At 35.9% G+C, this 18583-nt stretch overlaps 2 protein-coding genes across 4 annotated transcripts in view; one reads left to right on the forward strand and one right to left on the reverse strand.

Annotated features, from left to right (window-relative positions):
• rbm41 (RNA binding motif protein 41) overlaps positions 1-7374 on the forward strand; it is a 12594-nt gene extending 5220 nt beyond the window's left edge. Inside the window, exons 3-8 of one of the 2 annotated variants that reach the window (XR_001426399.1) lie at positions 2133-2337; positions 2415-2619; positions 5094-5545; positions 5643-5790; positions 5992-6108; positions 6612-6807. Coding sequence is in view for 1 of the 2 variants with exons in the window: in XM_015044325.1 (XP_014899811.1) it covers positions 2133-2337; positions 2415-2619; positions 5094-5545; positions 5643-5790; positions 7102-7286 (1195 nt within the window). In the remaining variant the exon portion in view is untranslated. Of the gene's footprint in view, positions 1-2132; positions 2338-2414; positions 2620-5093; positions 5546-5642; positions 5791-5991; positions 6109-6611; positions 6808-7101 lie in introns of those variants that run through there. The other variant, XM_015044325.1, reaches the window with a different exon arrangement.
• A 2073-nt stretch (positions 7375-9447) lies between these two features.
• cldn2 (claudin 2) lies at positions 9448-16340 on the reverse strand. 2 transcript variants are annotated; one of them, XM_015044327.1, is made up of 3 exons: positions 16144-16340; positions 14075-14163; positions 9448-12115 (listed from the first exon to the last, which is right to left on the reverse strand). In XM_015044327.1, the coding sequence occupies exon 3, from the start codon at positions 12089-12091 to the stop codon at positions 11252-11254; it is 840 nt and encodes a 279-aa protein (XP_014899813.1). In that variant the 5' UTR covers positions 12092-12115; positions 14075-14163; positions 16144-16340; the 3' UTR covers positions 9448-11251. The 2 variants fall into 2 exon arrangements, with proteins under 2 accessions (XP_014899813.1, XP_014899814.1); XM_015044328.1 differs by lacking the exon at positions 16144-16340 and having other exon boundaries at positions 14075-14307.
• Positions 16341-18583: the final 2243 nt, after the last annotated feature.

Here is an 18583-nt window from a genome sequence, read left to right on the forward strand (position 1 = left end):
GGGGGTGGGGGGGGGGTTTCTCACAATTTATTTTCCCAATTAACACATACTTACGAACAAATCTTGTCGGAAACACAACAAATGAAGACAATAATCAGCCACTCCATGGGCTGTTTGGTGTTGCGTTTCACCATCTTTAATCTATTTTTTTCTTTTAGCATCACAAAAGCAATATAACAAAAATATCCACCAGGGGGTGCTCTAGTGGGGTTTTCAAAACCTTGCTGGTCCAGCTTAACTAAACAAAAGGCAGCACAATTATGTTTAAGGGTGTTTAAAGTTCTAATTTCGAAATTGGTACAAATATACTTTTAGTATACTTCAGATATATTTTATATTGTACACTTAATACTTAGTTTACTTAAAATGTACTTTCACAAATGTAAGTATGTTTGAAATATACTTAAAGTATACTGTTTTTCACCTGGGGCGAACCTCGATATAGCCAAACTGGCATTGTTTTTATGCCGTATTAGATTCGTCGTGTTGATGCATTTTTACGTGCTTCAGCCCCGACACCGAGGTAATTTTCCACCACAACACGCAAACTTCCCCATTCACTCAGTACGTTGTAGTTCCACACGACATCGCTTAGGATTTGTTGCTGGGCGCGGGCGGGGGGGAGGGAGCGTTTCTCGATTGATTTTTACCCAGAAAGCACATGGGGAAAAAAACCATGAATGAAACGGTCACTGGGACTGACTAGTATATATTCCATTGAGGGAATTTATCTATAACATATAAATTTCTCATATGTTAACATAAAGGCTCGTTTTGAAGTATACGCTGCTACTTACAGGCATTGCTTCCTGGAATGCGGCGTTCATAACAGACACGTGTGTTCATCTGCTCTACCGCTAGCAAACAACCGTACTGATTAAATAACATAAAAGTCAAGCAGTTCCCTAAAAGTCCAACAGATGGCAGCAATGCAAAACAAAACACCACAGTTTACAGGACACACTTCCTGCTAAAGAGCCCCCTGGTGGTTGAAGAAAAATCCACATATAAACCGGAAAATACAATAAATGAAGAACAAATCTAGATGCTCTCTGGTATTGTTCAGGGGGCCGGACCAAATGTGGAGGCGGGCCGGATTCGGCCCGCGGGCCGTAGTTTGGGGACTCCTGCTTTTTAGAGTGACCGTTAACAGATCAGTGTTGGAGAACCCAGACTGCTAGGCGTCATAGTCTGGATTAATATATAAATCATTCATCTTCAGTCCAAGCTATAAAATATTGAGATAATGAAATATTGAAGCTCTTAATGTGAATGTTATGTGGAGTAATTGTGATAAACCATTATCACAAACAAAGATGTACATAACATTTTCTTAAATTTTTACAAAAAACAAGATTAATTTGTTATTTTCTCAAAAAATGATAAGATCATTATTATGACAAATTTATTTTAATATTACAAATAAATTAGGCTGTTATCTTAGTCAATAAACATTGAGATCTCATTACCTTCAGATAATGAGATAATAAAGCTGTTTTCTAAACAAAACGATCTTTCTAGCTTGTTATTTTAAGATATTGACATAAATGGAGCTGTTATTGTGTAAAGAACAAATTTGATTTCTCACTATGTTGAGATAATAAATACAACTATTTTCATGGCAAATATTAAGTTAACTTTTTATTAACTGATCTTGCTAAGTTATTTTTGGGCATTTACATAATATATTGTTTTATTAAGTTACATCATAACAGTCCTTAAAAGGTCCTAAAATGTCCATGATTTAATCATCTTCATACTGCCGATATATAAATGTATTTTTTGACTTTTCGTACTTACAAGGTCATCAGTTCAGTCTGTTTTGTTGGAAGTTTTTACAATTTTGAGTTAAATTTTGGCTCTTTTTCTTGATGTGCTGCAAAGTGAATTTAGACACACATTTTGGATAAACACTCCAATCAAACGCTCTATTTGTCCCACAGAGCAACACGGAGAACCTAATTACTCTTAGCCCTTCGGGCTACAGGATCTTACTGAGTTATCTCTCCTTGTAAAACATCTGAAGCACACATTCAGACCGTTCAGCTGTGAAGCCAAATGTCTTTGAGTTTTCCTGCAGCTGCAGGTAACGAGTGTTTTTGCATCACTTTGAAACCAGCGGCATCTTACAGATGTGTAGCAAAGAGGCAGTGCTTCGCCCCGGCGTCTCTCTATCGGCCGTTTGGGGAGCAAGCAGCAGGAGTAAGGAGCCTCTCCCAGTTTCAGGCCCTGCAGGATGGGGAGAAGGAACTGGTCGGCCTCCAGGAACTGGGACTCACTGACGCTGAGATCCAGCTGTGGCAGAACAGAGATGCACCAGACATGTCAGGAGACAAGGTTGCCTCTCAGAAATTTCAAAAACTTTTAGGTAACTTTCAGACACCAAAACAGCTGAACCTCGTCATGTCTCACAGTCCAGCGGTGTGTGTGCGGCTCCGGACGCGAGGCGGCAGCGTCTGCAAGCCATCAGGGACAAGATCGAAGCCAGAGCGGAGCTGCTGTCCCGACCGCAGCGCTTCTCCGCCAGCCGACCGCTCTCACGCCGGGAGATGGAGATCGAACAAGCACTGTTCCAGGGGACCGACCGGCTGGGTTTCCTCACAGCTCTCTACCACCGAGGTAATGTTCAGCAATATGAATCAAATAAATCAATTAATCGCAAGATAAACTGAAATAAGTGCAATCATTTTCATTTCAAAGAGATGCTCCCCTGTAATATAGTTGGAAACCGCCATTTTAAGAAACCCTGCAAATAATTGGCAACGGCAAGATAAAGATTTCCAGTAGCAGATATCTGATCAGCATCTTCAGCCTGCTCACCGAATGTGCCCTCCTGAAAATGCCCATCTAGCTGTGACACTGAGCAGCTAGATGGGCTGCTCAGTGTCAGTGAACTAACTAGTGAACTAGTTAGTTCACTAGTTCATACTAGTGAACTAACCACTTCACTAGTATGAAGTGGTTAGTTTGCACTACCTGCCACTTTGGCCTGTTTTCTCTGTCTAAGCTGAATGATTATAATTTTTTGATTTGCAGTTTTGGTTAGAGAGACTTCATAATCCATTTTTATTGTTGTTGTTTTGGTTGATTGTTGGTAGGCCAGTCACAGTAAGCAATAAATCAATTAATCACATTAGAAATGAAAGCAAGCTTAATCATTTCCTTTGGCATGATTTATCATTTTTCTTGTGTCTCTCTCTTTCCATCAATAACTGGATGACAAAATTCTTCAGTCTGGTGCTTTTGTTCTCAACCAGCCCTTTTTTTGAAGGGCAGTTTTGTTTACAGAGACTTAATTCATTTTGTGTTTCTGTTGTTTTCTTTATTTACTTTGGATGTTTAAAATGTCTTCTAGTTCCAGTGACAAATGTTCATTACAATTTAAAGTTTGCTAATATTTTAGAATGTGTTCATGCATTAATATGTCATTACCATTACAGTACTAAATGGTCTCAAAAAACAATGTTATTGTTGATCAACAATAACTTCTGGGAATTTATTGTCCAACAAAATTTGTTATCGTGACAGATCTCTTTATTTATTTTGGATATTTAAAATGTAAGTATTCTTTATAAATTAAAGTTTTTTTCTTTATTGTTTATTTTAAAATTTGTCATTGTGACAGGCCTAAGCAAAGGTCAACCGAGCCGTCAGAGAAGAGAGGTGAAATTACTGTAGATTTCACAGAAGAACTTTTGTCCCAAACCAAGCTCAAACAATGTCGAATTCTTGATTTTCTGCTTTAAAATGATGTTTCTGAAAAGGTGGAATTATGTTTTCTCCCTTCCAGGCTTTAAATTACACCCTTCACACGTCTTCAGTGCATTTATAGAAGTCACATGTAGAGATTTTCTTTGTCTAACTTCCTGCTGGGAACTGCTCTTTGTCTCCCTGTCAATTCGCTTCATTCTTCGGCTTTTTCAGTTATCCTGCACATCTGGTTATCCTAAAACAGACTCTATAATGTTTTAGATACAAGTTAAGTAAAGAATAAAAAGAAAACTAGATATGTTCTTTTTTTAAATTAACACAACTAACATCGGGGTGTTGTATTAGGATGTTAAGTGATAGGCCAACGACAAGTAACGGGGGAGTATAAATGGTCCTAATTATTACTTTTTTTAAAAACTGAAACAATGAGGTTTGCATTTGTATTTGGTCTCATTGAGTAAAGACAGTTGAAATATCACTTAGATGTCACAGTAACGAGAAAATAGAGTAAATAAATCAGAGATTTATTTACTAATGCCTTAAAAATCAGAAGTTTACATAGAGAATTGATTAATGTCTCTTTAAGCAATGAGGTAAAGGTCTGATGATGATGTCATGGCTTTGGAAACCTATAACGGTTCTGACTGGAGGAATGGGCCAGAACTCCAGAAAACTATGGTGAGAAGCATGAGAGAAACCCAAAACATTTGACCCAATCATACAGTTCAAACACAACGCTACCAAATACTGAGGAAACATACGTAAACTTCTGATTTCGAAGATGTTAATAAATTCAACATATTATTTTGCTCATTAATGTGGCATTTAGCAACTAGAACTTTGGTTACAAGAAAAAATGGAGAAAATTGTATGTGTATGAATCATAGACTTTTGAAAATGTTGTCTCATGCTTTGTAACTTTTTCTACCTTTATAATGGAATGTGAATTTCCACACATATTTCCATTGTTCTGCTTGATAAATGGAAAGCAGTCAATAAAGACTGAATTGATTAAAAAAAACAAAAGCAAAGTCATTTTGGTAATTCTAACCTAAAGCAAGAGAAGTTTGGTCTGATTTGACTTCAGACAGAGAGGACAATTAATCCATCTTCCAATCCACTCTGACCCCAGTACCTCAGGTGGAAAACGTCTTAATAGCATAATGCTGCCACCACCGTGCTTTTCCACAGAGATGGTTGTTCAGGGTAATGTCCATTGTTAGTTTCCCTCAGCCAAAAAAATATTATTTTGAAGAATGTCTTGGCTTCTTCTGAAGGATTTTGATTGTACAGGAGTTTATTTTGGAATATTCTGTATTATCCAGTAGTTTGTGGTTGTAACGTGACAGAATTGCCTTTGATGTGTGTTGCTTCCAACCTAGATGGTGACACAGAGGAGAGCCAGCAGGGGGCATCATCCTCTGACCCAATGGACTCACTCTACAGAGATGTTCTGAGGTGTCAGAAACACATTTCACCAGAGGACTCTGAGGGACAACAAGCAGTGGGATCAGCATCTGGCCAATCTGACCAATCACAAAGCTCTCAGAGCCTTTCACCTCGCCACGGGTCAGATCTGCAGAGCAAAGACACATCAGAGCATCAGCAGGACGGAGCAGAAACAAACCCACCAGCTCCTCCTGAACGGATAGATCTCAACCAGCAAATTGGCAGACTCAGCGGAGCATCGGCAGCGAAGTCAGAAAAACTGCTAACAGTCAGCGGGGAGGTCAAGACGCTTCCAGAGGAAGAAATCCTGAACAACCGTGAATCTGACGAGGGGATCCGGAGCATGGCACGGTTCCAAAACTACCAGCCGGGAAAACCTTCCAAGGCACTTTAACCCTCGTCTTATATGAAATGCTTAGAGGAACTTCCTGAATTACATGCTCATCAGCTCCTGTAACCCTGCATGTTTTTTCTCACTGTAGGTTCTGTGTGTGAAGAACCTGAGTGTGCAGGCGTCCATCGCACAGCTGGTGGCGCTGTTCTCTAGATTTGAGCAGAAGGACGGGCCTCCAGTTGTGTATCGGCTGCTGACAGGAAGGATGAAGGGCCAGGCCTTCATCACGCTGCCAGGTGAGAAACGGTTTTACTTCCACCGAGGTGGGATCGATGGAGTGTTCACATGTTGAACACTGAAGTACCAAAGTCCACTTAAAACCTGATGAAGTAGAGTTTGTGACCAAATCTTAAGCGATTTCAGAGTTCATGTCTCATAAACTAACTGAGCCAAAACAGGAAGTGAGGAAAACAAAAATCTTTCATCTTTTTTCACAGAATTTAAATCGTAGTACACTTCATGTAATAGAACAGGGTCCTGCAGAAGATAGTAAGAGGAGCTGACTGGAAGTAAATCAAATGTGGTTCAGGGGTGTGCAAACTTATGCAATCCAGGTGACTGATTTTAGTTTTTGCATTTCCCCCTAAAAAATTTGTTAGCCTAAGAAGATAAACTCAGTTTCAGGTAGCTTGTAAAGGAAATGTCTCTTATTTAGGTTAAAATACCAGCAGCTGTGATTCTGGCAACCGCAGAATTTTACAGTGCAAATATGGATTCTACTATGTTTGTTTTATAAAATTCTGCCAACCACAGTTGACGTTTTTTTTTTTTCAGTGTATCTAGAAGTTAAAAAAGTGGGACCAAGAACCCAGCTTTGTGGAACCCCGCAGAATGCAAAATCTGATGATGCATTTAAAAATCTTTTAACGACTAAAGACTTGTTTTAATTTTGATGTTGCTTATTTTTTCCTGAAGTAATTATTGGACATTTCCTCAATGGATGTTTTCCTTTGACACCAGAAATTTAGCAATACTTTATTTGAAATTATTGATTTTGATGTTGCTTGTATCAATGTGGATTGACAACTCCCAACAAATCATGTCATTTGTTCAATAGCAGCTCTATTATTAGGTTTTGGTACAGATTATCAGAACCAGGCAGAAAAGAAGAACCAGAATAAAGAGAAGAAACAGGTTGGAAACGTCACTAGATTCAAATATCAGGCTTCAGTATCTTAATCTTAGCATGTTATACATTCCAAATATATACTACTCAAAAAAATAAAGGGAACATTTCACTTTAATTTTGTGTGTGGCTCCAAATCCAGGCCTCCATTGGTTAATAAATTTGATTTCCATTGATGATTTTTGTGTGATTTTGTTGTCAGCACATTCAACTTTGTACAGAACAAAGTATTCAATGAGAATATTTCATTCATTCAGATCTAGGATGTGTTATTTGTGTTTTCCCTTTATTTTTTTGAGCAGGGTATAATAAACTAACAATACTAGTGACTAGTGATACTTTTCTGTTTTTGTAGTAAATGAATAACCCTGTTCATATTCTTGTATGGATGTTTCCTTGTGTGTTTATTTTTCTGTGCCAGATACTGAAACAGCCCAAAATGCGCTGCGGTTGGTCCATGGATACCGGTTGCTTGGGAAACCTTTGGTTGTTGAGTTTGGCCGTGAGCGACAGGAAGAGGAGAAACGGATGGAGCAGGAAGGAGAGAAGGAGATGAAAATAAAAGAGCAAAGAAAAACAACAGAAATCCATCGGACTTGTAAATAACAGCCTGTAAAACTGCACAACATGATATTTATGTCTCCCTGGGAAAAACAGAGTGGTGTGTGTTGTATTAATAAATCTTTGTTTTTTTTACCCATTGCCTCTTTTTATTTTTGCAGCATTTTCTTTGCTATAATGTTTAGAGAATTATTGTATTGTCTTATGTAAATGTGACTAATACAAATAAGCTGCTGAAATCATTAACTAGTGCAGAAGAGTTGATTTCTGATTTATTCCATATAAATTTTATTCAAACAATTGTAGAAGATATTTTGTTTCCTAATGTCTCTTTTATTTTAGTCATTCCATTTATATATTTGCATGTATATTTTTCAGTGTTTTTAGTAACTTTGTTATAGGACATAAAATATTTTCAAACCCAAGAGAGTTTTTAAGACCTTCTTGACCTCTGGGTCTTGCATAAAACAAACATTTTACGCAGTTAACTTAAAAAAATATTACAATTCAGCAGTTTATTGATGTTGATGCTCTTATTATAAGTGGTTTAAAAACTCATCAAAACTTCTCAGATTTATAATTCTCATTTGCAGCTCTGCAAATATGTGACAAATGTGTGCTCACAAGTCTCTGTGAAGTGTTTTCAGGTCAAGTTTATCTTTCCCACAGTTGCACATGAACATAGTCCACTGATGTTCTCTCTGTTAGTTTCTGCTGAGTGGGAGGGGGTCCAGGGGGCCTGGCTGCATTCAGGGCTCAGAATCAGGCTCGTTCATTCCTCCCATTGAACAAATTGTCCTTTGAGAATAAATTGAATCCTTGTGTAATGAAAGGTTTGCAGACTGGAGTTTAAGAAATGTCTTGTCTAAATGTTTACAAATTTTCCTTGAAAAGAAATTAAGCAACTTAGCCAGTTTTCTCTAAATGAAGTAGAGTCTACACCACAAATTATCACCTAAAGTGTCAGAAAATAATTTGTAATTTTTAAGAACAGCCTTTAAAACTAAATTTTTGAAACATTGTGGCTAAATTGAATTTGTGACCTGTTTGGCGAACTCAAACTACTCATTGATTGGAGTGAAGCGCGTCCTTTGTTTGTCTAAGTCTGTTTGTGCCTGTGTGCCGTTTGCCTTCAGTTCAGGGTTGTGATCTTTTTCTCATTCCGCTCAAAAGAAAACATCAGTCGAAACTCACCTACTGCATCGCAAACACAAAAAACCCGCCAACAAAAAGTCCATGTTCAAACAAGATCTTCACACCAACCGCTCAAGAAACAATTTTCAGCTAAAACATGTCTGTAAATTTCTCTTTTTTTATGTATAAAAACAAAAAATGTTTAATTAAATTATCTTCCTTCTGAAGGAACTAAAATCCCTATGTTTGAGTCTGATGATTAATCACTGAACTGAGATTTCTCTGCGTCTTGTACAATTAAAACTTAATCGATTTCCATATTATTTATTTGTATTCCCAATAAAATTTGGAATACAATTCCAAATTTTATTTAGGAATTGTATGTTTGAATGTAATAATTTAATTTTGTTTTAAAATTAAATTACAAATAAGGTTGTAATTGCAACCTTATTTGCAATTACAAATAAGGTTGTGGGTGTTCTGTGGGGAATTTTTTGCTGTTTTGGGAGATTTGCATGTTTATTATGGTATGCAACCATTTCCACAAAACACCTAAAAATAAATATTTTTCATTGCTGCAGCGTAATGTGGCTCGCCCCAGATTTTTCTAGATTTTGATTTTCAGTTCTGCCTCTGCTTTCATCTTTCAAAACTTTCTCTAGCTGAACAGAAGAAAAACTGAAGTCATTATCTTTGGACTTAAAGAGGAATGATCAGGAGTTGGTACGCAGCTTCAGTTATTACAGCTGGGAACTAGTGATGAACCTGAACCTTCGAACCTTCGGAGACACATGAAGATAGTTACAAAGTTGGCCTTTTATTTGATAAAGCACTTTGATGTGATATAAAAATAATCTTGACATAGTATTTTGTCTGGATATGGGCTTGTTGGCAATTCCTCTAATTGGCTTCCACTTTTACACTTTTTTCTGCACACAGGCTGCAAGAACCTTCCTTTTGAAGGCCTCAGCTCTGTGTTAGGTAAGTTGTAAGTTATAGTACCTGCAGCTGTGGCTGTATGCGCAAAGCAAAATATGAGAGAAAAAAATAAAGCTAGAATGTAAGAAGGATGTTGAATGCAATTTACTTTTATTTGTGAAATAAAAAAGGCATGAATATTTTTGTTGTGTGTAAATTTGGCAAAGTGAATATAGTGAAAAGAGGAAAATGTAATTTACATATTTACATATTCCCAAAAACATTATACTGATACTTAAAAAAACAAGCACTTTTACACATTTTCTTTTCTATTTAGGCCCACTAATGTTTTGACAATTTCATTGGTTTCATATCAAAATGACTCCTAACTGATAGAGGACTAAAGGAAAGATTTTAAGGAGTTGAGATTAGTTGAGGTACTGAAACCCAATAAAAATCATAATTACAGCAAACATAAAATACTCATCAGCATTCATTTGGTGGTTGTTTGGTATCAGCATCCACAAACTGGACCCAAACTTTTCGCTTTTAACTTGTTCTTGTGACGAATTTATATATTTATGTGATATATTTTATTTTGACTTACTTTACTTCTTAAACTGCTCTAACTAGAATTTTTTGAAAAGCAGGGCAAGATAAGACTATAACTTTAATCTATTACCAAGAAATGTGCAGACAATGTTCAAGCTTCGTGAGGGAGGACATGACTTGAGGCGCAGCTTAAATTTAAAAGTATTACCAGCATATACAAGGTGTAGCTGAAGCAGTGTGATGGCTTAAAACTGTTAAAATTATACATGGATGCTTCTTGTTTAGAATGAGGACAAGAACTGAATGTTAAATAGAATTATTGTATTACTATACATTTTTATTTAATTTGTAATGTAATTCATTAGTTGTTTATTAACTGGCATTAAGTAGATGAAAGATGTTTAAAGACAAAGTGGGTGGGATTATTTAAGTATTTACTTCTATCTACAACTTTTCCAACAAGAAACTGATGAATAAGGATAAACAGTTTATCATATTTATTATTTATTGTGAAAAGCTTCTTATGAGAATTTTTGATTTATCATTGTCTCGATGTCAATAAATTCAGCTACTGTGTTCAGGTATGTGATTTAAATCACAATTTCCATATTTCAAATGGAAATGTTTTTTTGTTTTGTTTTTAAGATCAATATTTGTCTTGAATTCTGTGCCATGCAGTTACCTAAAAAGATAGTAAGTGGGAATTTTATAGCATACATTTTAATGTTATCACAATAATACCACAAATTACTGAGATAAAATTCTAAGTCCTTATTTATTGTCCACCCCTACTGATGAATCACAGGCAGAGGGGAAGCATTGATCATTTATTAATCTGCTATTTATTTTTGCTGACTCTGCTTTGTTGTCTTTCCATCTGATTGCTTTGTTCTTGTAAAATGTCTGAAATAAACCTAAAAAAAAAAAAAAAACACCTTGGAGGTTTTGACATTAGGACATTTTCCCAATCATCCAGGAAATCCGACTTGAATCCAATTGAATTGGAAACAGAAGTTTTGTTCTACGGTGGCCCTGAAGTGCAAACCACTTCAACAAATCTACAAATTTAAAAACACAACAACGTTAACTAAACACAATTTTTAAAAAAAAATAAAAAAAAATAATAAAAAAAACACATTAACTCAGCACAATTACAAATTAGAAAACACAATGACTTTAACAAAACAGAAGCAGTAGGTCTGAGTGATTTGTTGATGTTTGAACTTCAGGGCCACTGTACTTTTCCTTTAAAGAAACCACTTTTATCACAATGAAAATAACTTCATGGATACAATGAAGGCAGCTTGAAAAGTCCACTAAAATGTTGCCTCCATATTCAATATTCAGTACCTTTACATAATCTGAAGTTGTGTTTGGTGTTTAGTTCACGGAGTGCTGGAACCATATCACACATATCCTGTGATGTCATATCCTGCTGCAGTGGGCTTCTTAGCTCCTGGGGCTCCTGGGGCTCCTGGGGCTCCCTGAGCGCTGGACTCTGAGGTACTAGTACTTCGGACCATTGTCTGCGTCCGGCTGGCTGTGTTGACGGCCCCCATTTGCAGGGTGGGGTGGCGGTAGGTCTGTGAAGTTGTCCGAGCGCCTGTGCCAGACATCCCAACTCCTACTGGTGGGTACGGATATCCTAACCCATGCCGCCTCCCCCGGCCGCCCTCCTCCTCCACCCAGCAGGAGACACTCAGCAGTCCACCACCCAGCATGGAGATGAGCGCGGAGGTCAGGCCGAGGTACAGGCACTCGCCGATCTCGTACTTCATGCCGGCCGGTATGTTTGGGCTGTAGAAGGTCTGGACGACCTCATGTGTGGTCCATGACACGGGTATCAGAGACAGGAAACCTGCAGCGAGAAACAAAACCCCACTAGCTCCAGCCACACGACTCTTAACCGTCCCCGCATTCTCCAAGCAAAGAGTGCACTGCATCCCTAGAGACGCCATGCCAATCGCAAGGACAGACAACACGATGGAGATGACCATGAGGGCGCGGGAAGCCTGGAGGTCGGCCGGCAGTGCCAGCATGGAGTTGTAGGTCTCACACTGGAAGGCCCCTGTGCTCTGATAGACACACTCCATCCACAGGCCCCTCATGTTTGCCACAACCGTGACGATGTTGGAGCCGATGTGAGCAGAAATTTGCCAGTAGGGCAGCACCGTGGCGACCAGGGTTCCCATCATGCCCAGGAGGCCCAAGAAGAAGCCCATCAGCTCCAGAGCTAGTGATGCCATGTCAACAGCAGCAGAGACGGAGATCTGACAGGAAGCACACAGAAGAAGTTCAAGTAGATGAAACCAAAACAAAATATGTCTCAATATGTTCTTAACTGGAACAAGTTGTAAGCTACAGGTCTGTGGATGCCAAAAACCACCAAGTGAACAATGATGAGTTCTTTATATTTGCTGTCATTAGGATTTTTAAGAGTTTTCTTTATGGTAGCTTTGATAGCATTGAGTTCTGTAAACTGATCTACTGAACTCTGCTTTAAGAAAACAGAGAAGTTGACAAAATGTCAGCGGGCCAATTTTTATTACAGAAATTGTGTTTAAGTGCTTATTTTTTGAGGATCTGTATAATGCCTTTGGTAATACGTGCATTGCAAATTACTTCTTTCTACTTTTCATTATTTCCACTTTGTTTGCCAAATATACACATAAGACAAAAATATTTATGTCTTTTTTCATTTAAAAATAAAGGTAAATTACATTCAACATCCTTCTTATGTTCTTGCTTTACTTTTTCCTCTGATATTTTGCTTTGTACATACAGTAACAGGTATAACTTACTGATGACGCTATAAAATAAGTAATTCCATCTTTTAGAAAGCAGTACCTAACAGAGCTGTTTGAGGCTTTCAAAAAAGATTATTGTGACTTTTGTGCAGATAAAAGTCTAAAAGTGGCTTAGCAACAAGGCATGTGAGTTACATCATAAAAACATCATACAGTCACCGATTATGAAAGCCAGCAATAAACATTATGTTTTATCAAATGTCACCATCAAAATCATCAATACACCAAATATAAAGATCAATATTCCAGTTAGTAATCAAAAGCAACTCTAAACATAATGTGGTTTAGCCTTGATTTAAAGGCTAAACAGTGTTTCGACTGTTTTGCAGTTTTCTAGAAGTTTGTCCAGATTTCTGGACTGTGTAAAAACTATTCTAGTAAAAAATATGAACATGTTTTCTTTATTTTAGTATAGAACTAATCAGGTCCTAAGCGCATTCATGACTTTGTTTTTGTTTTTATTTCATTGCACAATTGTCTTAGCGTACATGGCTAAGACAATATGTCTTATATGTCATCAGTAAATAGATGCAAACAGCTTGTGAATTACCGTTTCAGATTGCAAGGAAGTTGATATGCTGTTTACATTATGTAAACAGTCAAGCTGAAAATCATTTAAACCTCTGCCACATTTAGATTTATAATTGTTTTCATTCAGTGTAGAAGTTTGTCAAATAAAATATTCCAGTTTTATTTACATTTTAATAAAAAAAAATAGACATGTCAGAAATTATTTATAACTTTCATAAAAATAAAAATAAATCTTTATTGCCATACTCTAGTTAATTAGATTATGGCAATAATCTAATTAGCAATCCATTCATGACTAACATCAGAATAGAAATTAATACATTTTATAAAGAAGTAAATGATGTGTCAATAATTATTTCCATCCATTCATGTTTTCTCCCACCCACTAACTTAAATGCTTAAGGCAAATTTAAAGGGAAATTAATTAATGATGTCTTGCAGCACACAATTATTAAATAAAGTATATTCTCTTAGAAATGAACACATCTTTTCTAAAATAATAATATAGTTAATTTTATTTTTATTTATAGTTTTTCAATCATGGGTAATTTATGACACATTACATTTGTATTAAATATTTAAAGTATTCTAATACTGTGGCACTGTTAGACCTCCGTATTTTTAAATCTGTGACTGTTACTTTCTTTAGGGCAGATGATGTATGCAGAAGTCTAAACTTTTAGCCAAATAATCTTTTTTTCCCTTCTGAGCAGCATGCCGCTACACAGACTCATGAACGCCGATATGCTGACTTTCAAATCTTATTTCATGTCAACACTTTCAGAGTTCAAAGTCCTGTGTTTTATATATTGCTTTGTTCAGGAGTTAAAACACTGTTTTGCCTGAAAATACACCAATATGTTCCACACACATCCATTTTTCATGCATTACCTGATATTTCTGCAGGTTAGGGGAGAGCCAGACTCTGAATTTGTTGAAGATTTGATTATGGTCCTTTGCTGCAGGAGGTAAAGTTGCAGCTGAAGACGATGAGGAGGCAGAAGGAAAAGATGTAGCCTGCAGCCAGTGCAGATTGTGTCCACCACTGGTATTTCTATGTAACCTGCTGCTACTGCTACTCCAGTTGTGAAATATATTTTCTGCTTGCTGGATCAGACTCTGACTGCTTCCTCAGTCCTTAACATAGTGGCAGCTGTCATGTTGCAGATGAATGGCACAGCCTGGATCAGACTAATGGAGTCAGAAAAACGCTTTTGAGACTAACTCTGTTGAAGATTGTGTCCAAATCTCTGTATTTTTCAAATGATCTTCTTAAGAAAACAAAAAAGTGGGATAATAAATCTTCCACATTGTTCTGCTGCTGTCTCTCATCTCTGTGTTGGTCAGATGCTCTGGTGTCTTTATTTAAAATTTGGGTCAGTGTCCCTCATTTAGACCTTCACCTAATGTCATGTACACACACACTGAAACTGTTGAATCTGATAGCGACTTGCATTCCTGCTGGCAGCCGGTTTAATCATTTTCTCATTTGTCATCTCTCCAAAACAAATGTTTGTTACAATGTCAGCATTATTTTTGAACAAAAGCAAAAGCCTCAGCAACTTCCTGGTGGAAAAAAAATGACAATTATAGTTCATTGGTGATATTGATAATAACATGTTATATTTTAATTTTACCAGAAAAAAATATATACATATGCATGTGTTTTATGCAAAAACATCTGGGTAAATTCGAAATATGTTAGCAATATCAGCTAAATATTACAAGAAATGCTATTTTTTTTGGCTAGATTTTGCTCACTTGCAGCATGGCCAAACCTAAAAGTGCTATAGCTAGCTTGCCAGTTAGAGTAACTTATTGAAACAGGTGTCGTGATATAAAATCCTATGCTAACAATAACTCAATACACCATACAATAAAAACAAAAAACTTTTTTTTTACTTATTTTACTTCAGCAAATTTTTAGATGGGCAGTTAGCTCCAATTTTATTCTAATAATAATTTATTGATTTCCCAGTACAGCTGTTTTGTTAGGTTTAAAGGTGATAATAACATTCTTTGACTTTATTGGCGGCTAAAAAGAGCATAATAACAAACAAATAATGTCCTTATTAAAGGGTTTGTAAAAAACAAACATATGACTATTTAAGCCAGTTGTACAGTCATATTTTAAAAGTCATATCCTAAATTTTACTGTTTTTGTTAAATTTAGGAAAATTAATTAAATAACTGTACAACTGGCTTCATCTATTTTTAACAGAATATTAAAAAGAATTAACAAATATTAAATATTAATAAATCATTTTATCTCCTTCTCTTACTTATTCTTTTCACTTATTAGCATAATTACTTTTTTAATGAAGATATATGTATACGTATAACTACCAGAGTTAAGTCAAAATTATTTATTGTAATGACGCATATTGATCATAAATATGTATAGTATCGTAAACATACTAAAGCAATGTAGTCTCTTTCATTATTTTTTGTTTATTTAGTAGTTAAACTGTTAATGAGAGAAATAAATTAAATCAGAAGTAAACATTCTGCAGGTCAGTATCATCTACTAAAAATTAAAAAACAAGCTTGAAAAGCAAAAAAGTAAGTCATATTAAACAATTGTTTAATATAAATGTACAACTGGCTTCATCTATTTTAACAGAATATTGAAAAGAGTTAACAAATAACTCTGGACACTGGCTGAGATTTACATTCATGAATGTAAATCTCGTGAATGTAAAATAGTTCTTCTTTTATATATTTTGTAAAAGTTAAATTTTTCAGCTGAAATTTAACTGCTGATGTCTCTTTTTTGGCACATTCGACATTCCATACCAAGCTGCTCGCAGGCTGCAATAATAAGATGTGAATTTACAACTCAGGCTGACGACAGACTTGGCAGCCTCCTGTACCTAATCAATTAAAATATGTTTGTTGGCTTGTCAGTTTCTAGAGGATAATAAAGATGGAGAGAAATTCTATAAATAAACATTACCTACCATGCCGGTGTATCTGAAGATGAGAGCAAGTGAAACTTCTCAGTTTTTTTTTTTTTTAATCATTAAAGTTTTTCCAATTCACAAATTCATTATTAGTTACTGGGTTTGCTTCTGATTAAGTTCCCAAACTTGAGTCTTCAGTTTCTGATCCTTCCATCCAGGCCTCACATGGCCACATCATCATAATGGGATTAGGTTGTAATCCAGCCACTTCCCCTACAAAGCAGACTGAGAGGCCAACGTCCACACACTCTGAAACACTAAGCCATTATTATGAACCACAGAGAGGCATTATATAGACACACTGCATATCAATGAGCCTGCTCAGGTCAGCTTGTGACCCTTTGTTATTATGTTGAAGCTGGCTGCTGGTCAGTTGCTGTAAATCAGAGAAACAAACATAAAATGTGAATTTGTTTGGTCTTGTACAAATAGTCTAAAACATAAATGGCAAGAAGCTTGATGACATGAAGCTTGGTCCAATTGTAATGTAAATATACTGTATATGTGTAGTTAAGATAATTTAATTGAGTAAGGTTACTAATCAATTTTTATTCTTTTAGCGACTAGATCTAATATTCATTTGATTTTCTGCTAACTTCCAATATAAATTTTGTGATTCTAACATGAAATATATTTTATAATCTATTCTTTCCTTTCTTTTCTGTGATGTATGCAATTATTGTTCCCTGATAAATAGAACCAGAATTTTTCATACATAAACTTTAGCAGCTTATGAACTGCTTTAGTAAACACCTGGTGGACACTGGCTTAGGATGCAAATATGTAATATTTGTACCGTAGATTTTGTGCACCCAAAAGATACATATTCCAAAGTATCTGGAGTGCTATCTAAAGCCATACTGAAAGCATCTGGCCCAAAATAGGTTCAGTATCTCTGGCTATTCACGTTCAGCTCTGGTATCCTAAATAAATGTTCAATATATTTTTAGTCTTTAACTGGTCTTTAGTTCCCTCTAGTGGCCGTCATAAAAGTTACAGCCTAAAATTTCTTGAGAGGAAAACCGTAATTTTCACTTTGCACAATTTTTAAATTACTTTGTTTTGAAGGAAAGTTGCTGATTAGTGGCTTTTTTAGAAGACAGTGCAGTGATTAAAAGATATAGTCTCTAGGCTAGTTATTTTAAAAGATTTTTCTTTCAAAATGGTTTATTGATACTTAAACATTTAAAACATGGCATTGCGAGATCATACAGAAATTCTTTTCTTTTACATTTTCACTTTTTTCCTAATAAACACAGACAAATAAAAACAATTTGTCAGCTAAATTAAACTAAAAGAAGATAAGACAAGGACATTTAAAAAGTTTCTATATGTTAAAAAAAATATTTTAGACAATATTTCATTTGGAAACAAACTGAGGGAATATTACTTTAAAATTTGTAATTGTTTTTCTCACTCCACTAGTTAGCCTCTTATGTGTTTTTTCATAACTGTTTCTGCAGGTTTCTTTGTAATTTCATGCTTCTTTTTCAAAGAAAAAACCAGAAACGAAATGTAATTATCATAAATGTTTTGTTTTTTCTTTCTAATATTATGTTGCGAAAGAGTCAAAGTGATTTGACTTGGTTTACTGAACATTTACACCAATTTCTAATTTGGAATAAGTAAGTTCAACTTTATTTATATCCCATCCGTCATGGAAAATAGAAATGACAAAGTGCTTAATTGTGCTACTAATGCTTGAGAGCATCAACCCAGACCAAACAGTCACATTGCTTGGGCTAAAATTGTTGAAAACAGACCTGACTTGCTCAATAGTTTTTGTGTGCTTCAACAGAAATGCCTATCACAATATGGGTGCCGCGTTAGCATACTGTCCTAATGCGCATGCGCCTTATTGGTATGTGTTTTTTTGTGTGTGTGTGTGTTTTTCTGGGGCTCTATCCAGCAGTAAATCAGTGCAGCAGCGGAGGTCTTCGCGGTAAGGACTGTCAAACTGGCCATGCCTTTGAGAAACAAAAATGCCCAATCAGGGAGCTCTTAAAAGGATAATGGGTCCACCGTCCAATCACAGTATTAAGAGAAAAGTGTCCCCGCCCCTACCACTATAAATTATGTTGAAAATCCAAAAATTCCATGCGCTAGCTGTGTCAAATGAGTTGAAATGTGTGAAAATATACAAAAATAATTGATTGAGGTTATAAACACATAAAACATGATTGAGCGACTTTTTGTGTTATTTTAGTTGATTTACATAAAAGATTCAGTATTTTTGAAACATAGAAAATGAGAAGACTAAGCGGATTATCATGCCTATGTTTGAAAAACGTCCCTTTCTCGGATTTGTTCAATCCGATTAAAAAAGTAGTACCAATGAGAGATAAAGGGAATGCGAATATAAATTTATTTCGGTTTATAACTCCATACTTTTAAGTTGAAAACAACAGGAAAATGAGCCAGACTGTGTGTAGTCTAG

The sequence above is a fragment of the Poecilia latipinna genome, unplaced genomic scaffold, assembly GCF_001443285.1.
Source record: "Poecilia latipinna isolate Pla-1442-1.1 unplaced genomic scaffold, P_latipinna-1.0 Scaffold669, whole genome shotgun sequence".
In the NCBI taxonomy this organism is placed as follows: Eukaryota; Metazoa; Chordata; class Actinopteri; order Cyprinodontiformes; family Poeciliidae; genus Poecilia; species Poecilia latipinna.

Bases quoted from the DNA above. Each gene is read 5' to 3' on its own strand.
- cldn2 (XM_015044327.1), bottom strand. From the start codon at position 12,091: ATGGCATCACTAGCTCTGGAGCTGATGGGCTTCTTCTTGGGCCTCCTG.